This window comes from Taudactylus pleione, unplaced genomic scaffold (assembly GCF_031769625.1).
Source record: "Taudactylus pleione unplaced genomic scaffold, aTauple2 ptg000053l, whole genome shotgun sequence".
In the NCBI taxonomy this organism is placed as follows: Eukaryota; Metazoa; Chordata; class Amphibia; order Anura; family Myobatrachidae; genus Taudactylus; species Taudactylus pleione.
Genome location: NW_028284455.1, coordinates 30,756,015 through 30,762,014, shown reverse-complemented (window position 1 = coordinate 30,762,014; position 6,000 = coordinate 30,756,015). Strand labels below are relative to the sequence as shown.

Genomic DNA, 6,000 nt, shown 5'->3' with positions numbered 1-6,000 from the left:
GTATACTTTGGCAACATAGCGAAACAATCCAAAACATTGGACCCATACGCACAGTTAAGACAGGTCAGACCTCACGCAGGAATTGCTGACTTCTGTGCACGCTATGAGGCCTCAGGCTGCGTATGGTATCGCTGTGGATAATTTATGCACGCCCCTGCAACGCAGTCCCAACGCAGTAGCACGCCTGCGTTCGCCCGACCACCCACCCGTCACTACCCATTTTGCATATCTGTATGTATTATGATCAGTGTAAAATGTCACATTTCTTGTTATACCCAGGTGAAATGCTGCAATGTCTATAAAAAAAAGATGAGTGCCCCCCAGAGGCCAAAAATAATGAAAAACAGAAATTTGTTTTCAGTGGACAAGAAATTACTTGGAAAAAATAAATTTAAACTTGGAGATGCAAAGGATTGCGCAATTTTCATTCCTTCCTTTAAGGACATTTGTTCTTCTATCACTTTTAAAACATTATTATAATTTTTGCAAAGTGTTGCTATATTACGCAGCTCTACTCAGACAATATGAAATCATTCACATCAGTTCCTACTCACCATCTGAGCTTACAGTCTAAACCTCCAACAAAATCGAACCCCTTCCAGAGGGACACCTACAATTTTTTATTTGATATTCTTAGATATTATTATTATTCAAGAGCACTCACTATTTGAAATATTATATATATATATATATATATAGTACAGCTGTGACATTTATCCGTCCACCTCTCAAACACTATTGCTGAGCTATGTAGGTGGCTAACTTTTCTCCTACTGCCCAGCATAACATTGAGGTGCAATATGGAAGCATCCTTTTTTTAGGGGTTGTGATGCTCCATTAACACTTACATCGCCACTAAAAGTTCTCTACAATTTAAGCAAAAGAGAAAATAAAGCCCTGCAGTAGCTGCTGTAATAAATATCTGCATTTGTCTGTATAGCAGACCCGCCCCTTTGTTGTGTAAAGTAGATGGCACTGCTGCTGCAGTAGTGTTTCCTGTTTTTCTGAGAGCTCCCCTCCCCTCCTGCTGGCACCCAGCACTCCCCTCCTTCTGACTCCCACCCCCCTCACTGCTCTGGCTGGCGGAAGTGAGGGCTGCTATTCTGTTCATTAAAGAGCTAGTAAAAAGGCTGGTAGCATTTACAGCACGCGTCCAGGGCTAGAGCTGGATCTCCAGGCAGATCACCCCCACCCCCTGTACAACCATCAGGACATCCACTATACGCTGACAACATGTGAAGCGTGGGCAGGGGAGAGAAACACAACAAATGGAGGGGCTGCAGCTCTGCGGACTGAGCATTCACTGGAGATCCCCTGGCAGCTCTACGTAGCCACTAATATACCTCAGCTGCTGCTGGATCGCTACGTTTTCCATGAGCAATCACATCAGGTCAGCCTGGATCTGGAATTATACAACTTGTGCATGGAGGATGGAATCCTGTAGGAAGCCTGCCGGCAGTGGAAAGGTGATCTGATGGTGGGGTGCGACAGGGCGAGATGAATAATTGAAGGGTGCTTTGCAGGGAGCTGGAGGCGGCAGTGTGTGCTGTGAGATCCGGGGAAGCATTCTGCAGCACGGGCAGAGGGGGGTGTGTCTGGCATGTTCGTGCTGAATCCCTTCGCAGCACAGTGGTTGAGAGAATGGTTATTTAAAACTTTGCATTGTGTTCTGACACCCCATCATCTTGTGCAGCTCCTTATCCTACAATATGTATGACACCAGGAGGGTTGCAGCTATTCAATATATCCATGCTGAACTGCTGATATCAGGGGAATGAGGCAGAGTGTCACTTATTGATTACACCTGGGAGGTCTATTACAATTATTCAATGCAAACAAGCCCTGGAGAAAAGGTGTGAGTGTGGTAGTAAGTCCTAGTAGAGGTCTTGCTGTGCACACTACTCCACGCCCTGGTCACACACTCGCACACAGGTGAATGTTAGAAGCAGGACAGTGAATGAAGATCATGCTTTCAATGATCTGATTCCTTATGAATTCGTGGCCACTGATTGGGTGTAACACATTGCCCCCTCACCTCATGTAAATGGCTTCATTCCCAGAGTCAGATTTCCAGCTGTGCCCACTGTGTAAGGAGATGTGTGTATCGTCTGCTCCCATCTCCTCCTCCAGCTCATCCTCCTCTTCCTCTCAAACCTCAAGCAGCAGTATTGGGGGTGGCAGCCTTGGGACAGCACCCCGAAGATTACACGTGTTACCGTGTCTACACGCCTTTTGCCGCCACTGCTTAGAGGGGCACAGGAGCCCCGGGGACTCCCTGCAGCTGCACTGCCCTGTGTGTGACCACAAGGTGCTTATGTCTGAGGCTGGCATGGATGCCTTACCCTCCTCCACCTTTCTACACCTCAGCAACCTGCTGGATGCAGTAGTGGGTGCTGCCGAGGAGCCGCAAAGCAATGGGGGCCGAGGTGGTGGAAATGGTGCCCGGCGACAGCAACGTTCCCGTTCAGCATCATGTTCCTCCTCCAGTCTTCTACGTCGGGCACCCCCCAGCCAACCTGAGCCACGCTGTTCCTCCTGTGATGAGGGTAATGGAGCCAGCTCGCACTGCCTGGATTGCCAGGAAAACCTGTGTGACAACTGTCTGAGAGCTCACCAAAGAGTGCGACTCACTAAGGACCACTTCATAGAACGTTTCACTGGCCCAGGGAACAGGGCGCCTGGATGCCTAAGTGGCACTGCCTCCCCTTGTAACTCTGCAGCGTCCAGCGTTGCCACTACCTCATCCTCCTCTACTTCATCACCCTTTCAGGGCAGTGCCTTTTCCATTCTGCCCATGTACCCGGAGAGAATTGCTTACTGCCAGCAGCACGATGAGGAGGTGAGTCCTGGGGTGGCGCCAAATCAATGTTCTTTTTGATTGGTTATTCAACTCCTATTTATTTTTTTTCAGTTATTTATCTGTAAACTGTATTTTTACATGGGGCTGTTTTCAGTATGCATGGTGTCTTGGGAGGTGTACACACCTATAGAGATATCTGTCCAATCTGTCTGTTGGGAAGGAAAATCCGACCCATTTTTCAGTGTTTGGGAGCAAATTTCTATTGTTATTTGCACCCATACATGACCAGATTTTCCTTCTCACCAGACAGATAGGTGTGTATGTAGCCTTATGCTGGGCATGCACTATACAATTATCTGTCAGATATCTCTCCAATCTGACTGGAATGAAAATCTGGTAATGTATGGGAGCAAATGACAATCAAACATTTGTTCACAAACACTGGAAAACAGACAAAAATGGACGTTCAGCCAAATTGGTTAAATAAAACAAATTTAACCAATTTGAAAAATTATTTTTTATGTTTTCCAGTGTTTAAAACCATATAATCAATTGTCATTTGATCCCATACATTACCAGATTTTCATTCCAACCAGCCAGATTGGACAGCTATCTGACAGATAATTGTATAGTGTATGCCCAGCATTAGAGAGTAGCAAAATGGTTACCTAATCAGTATCCACTGAAAGGCCAAAAAAAAACGTTACAAACATACTCCAGTCATTGAAAATCCCAATGTTATATAACATAAATATAACTTTTCTTACAACATAAAAATAAATACTTTAATATGTAAAACAAAAAGGTCACCAATTAGCTCAGTTTAGTAATTCCTATTTTTTTTATTTTAGTTTTCTTAATAAAAACATCTATTTACTCAAATGTTTATTTTCATTTATTTTTTTTTAGGTGTGCAGATGGTAGTAAAAACATTTATGTTCCTTCACAACCTGTTACTTAAGTAAACAGCATGAGTTTGTTAATTTTAATGTGAAATGGGGTTCCAGGTATACTGTTTGTTTATAAAGTTAAAATATCCAATTAATTGAAAACCTAAAATATTAATCTGTGGAACCTTGCTTGTATGTGTTTTATTTGTTATAGTGTGATCACCCACATTTGCACCAAATGCTGTTTATTAAATGAGTTCTAATTTTGCTACTGCAATAGCAATGCAGATTTGAGGAAAAAAGAAAAGAAACACCTATGTTCAATTGTTGTTTTTGCCATACATTCGTGTTTTGGGAATAGCATCTGATATTTGACAGATACATTATATATTTTTACCTTTTTTTTTTTTTTCTTCTATTTTTGTTGTAACTGCTTTTTATTTTTAAAGTTAATGTTTCTTTAAGTGTGTATGGGAGGGGGTATTCTTAATACTTTTGTATTCTCACATCAGAGTTGCATATGTTACAGTGGTAGCTTTCTCTTATTTATGCATTTGTTATGGAGTAATTTATTCTGAATATTTTTGAAAATGATTTATTATTTGTGTGTGGTCCAGTTGAACCTGCAGTGGGCACAATTTCTGGGACATAGCACAAATGTTTTTAAAAATATGAAGCAAAACCTGTTACAACAAAATAATTGTTTTATTTTTTGCAAAAGTACAGATGTTCTTGGTGAAGTGTGTGTGTGTGTGTTGCTTGGTCTTTTACTTTATTTTTTGTTTCCATCTTAAGTTGAGATCACATGGACAGTCTAACACTTTTTGTTTTCCTTCTGAATAATTAGCCAAACTTTGTTATTTATTTTTTTCTCATGTCTCCAAAAAAATTGTAGCTTTACTTTTACTAAGAATAGTCTTCTTATTATGTTGCAGCGTTATGAATAAATATATAACCTGGTATTACAGGGGTTAAGTCACTCGTCTCGAAATCCAATTTAAACTGTGTTGTTTTTTTTTTGTTTTGTTTTTTTAATAAAGCTGTAGGATAATAAGTGGCAACGTATTTTTTCAATATAGACTTGTGCTCATAAATATCTGTAAAAAGAGCTGCTAGAAATGCTATATACTATCAGAGAGAGTGGGATGATGCAACTGCAATAATTTTGAGGTACATGAGAGCAATGTGACCCTTACCTAATGCTGTCCTACTGGTTTTGTTTTCAGTATTCTTTGTATTTTATCTGGAAGCAGACAAGAAAACCAGCATGACATTCAGCGATGCCCCTTAATTTAAAATTCCATGGTATGTTATAGAGAACAAGATCCGCAATTGGTTTTATCAACACTTCAGAGAGAGGTTACTATTGTAGCATACTTGTTTCCATTGTGTTGTAAAGAGGAAAGGCATTCTAGAGTGATGAATGGAGGAGGTGTGTCTCTCTTACAGACTGACCTGTCTCACTGACTTATCTCTGGCACCTGTAATTATGATTGTCTTCTTAATGAACTATTTTTAACAAACCCTACAATTTGCATGGGTAATGTGTGGGCTCTACTGGTACACGTTGTTCCTTCTCCCACTCTTTGTCAGTCTATAGTGAAACGTGTTTGTTCTAAGCAAATGAGTAACTGTAGTGGGTGATGTATATTGTAATATTTGGCACTCTTCTTAGTGTGCATGCTCACAAGAGAGGATTGAGACTGGTATGATATGGTTTCTCACCTGCTAGAGCATGTGATGTTACTTGTCATTAATGGTATATTTATAAATTGTGCTGCCTGCGCAATGTTCAGCGGGCAGGAAAAGCAAGGGGATGTTCTATGATGTACTTTCTCTATGGCACAACAATCCTGCTCCTAAACGTATTTTGCAGTCTTAAATGGAGGCATCATGTGGATGTGGGGATTTGCTTTGCAGTGAATGTGTTGACTTTTGACTGTTTTACCAGTTCTGAGTGCCTATTATCCTGTATTTATTCATTATTTGTCCTTCAGCCATAGCATCTACAAAAACATAGACTGCTTATCTATTTAGTACTAGCTTAAGATCCATAGGACTTAAATAGAATTACAGTTATGTCATAAATGATAGTATTTTGAAATAAATAAAAAAAAATATATACAAAACATTTTGCTCTAGACCTGGACAAATCGCAGAAGATGCCTAGCCATGACAGGTGAACTTCTACTATAGGACCATATCACTTTTGGGGCGTTTGCTGTGTCCTTTCTCCACCCCCTTCCCAAGGCTCAATTCTATGTAGGTTTCTTCATAGTCAATAATATTTGATACCTGCCAATATTTTTT

General features: G+C 40.7%; 1 protein-coding gene across 1 annotated transcript in view; it reads left to right on the top strand.

The window, feature by feature from the left end:
• The first annotated feature begins 1,060 nt into the window (after positions 1 to 1,060).
• Positions 1,061 to 6,000, top strand: part of TRIM71 (tripartite motif containing 71) — a 92,005-nt gene continuing 87,065 nt past the window's right edge. Inside the window, exon 1 of the mRNA XM_088463569.1 lies at positions 1,061 to 2,839. Coding sequence (XP_088319695.1) covers positions 2,045 to 2,839 — 795 coding nt within the window. The 5' untranslated portion in view covers positions 1,061 to 2,044. The remainder of the gene's footprint in view (positions 2,840 to 6,000) is intronic.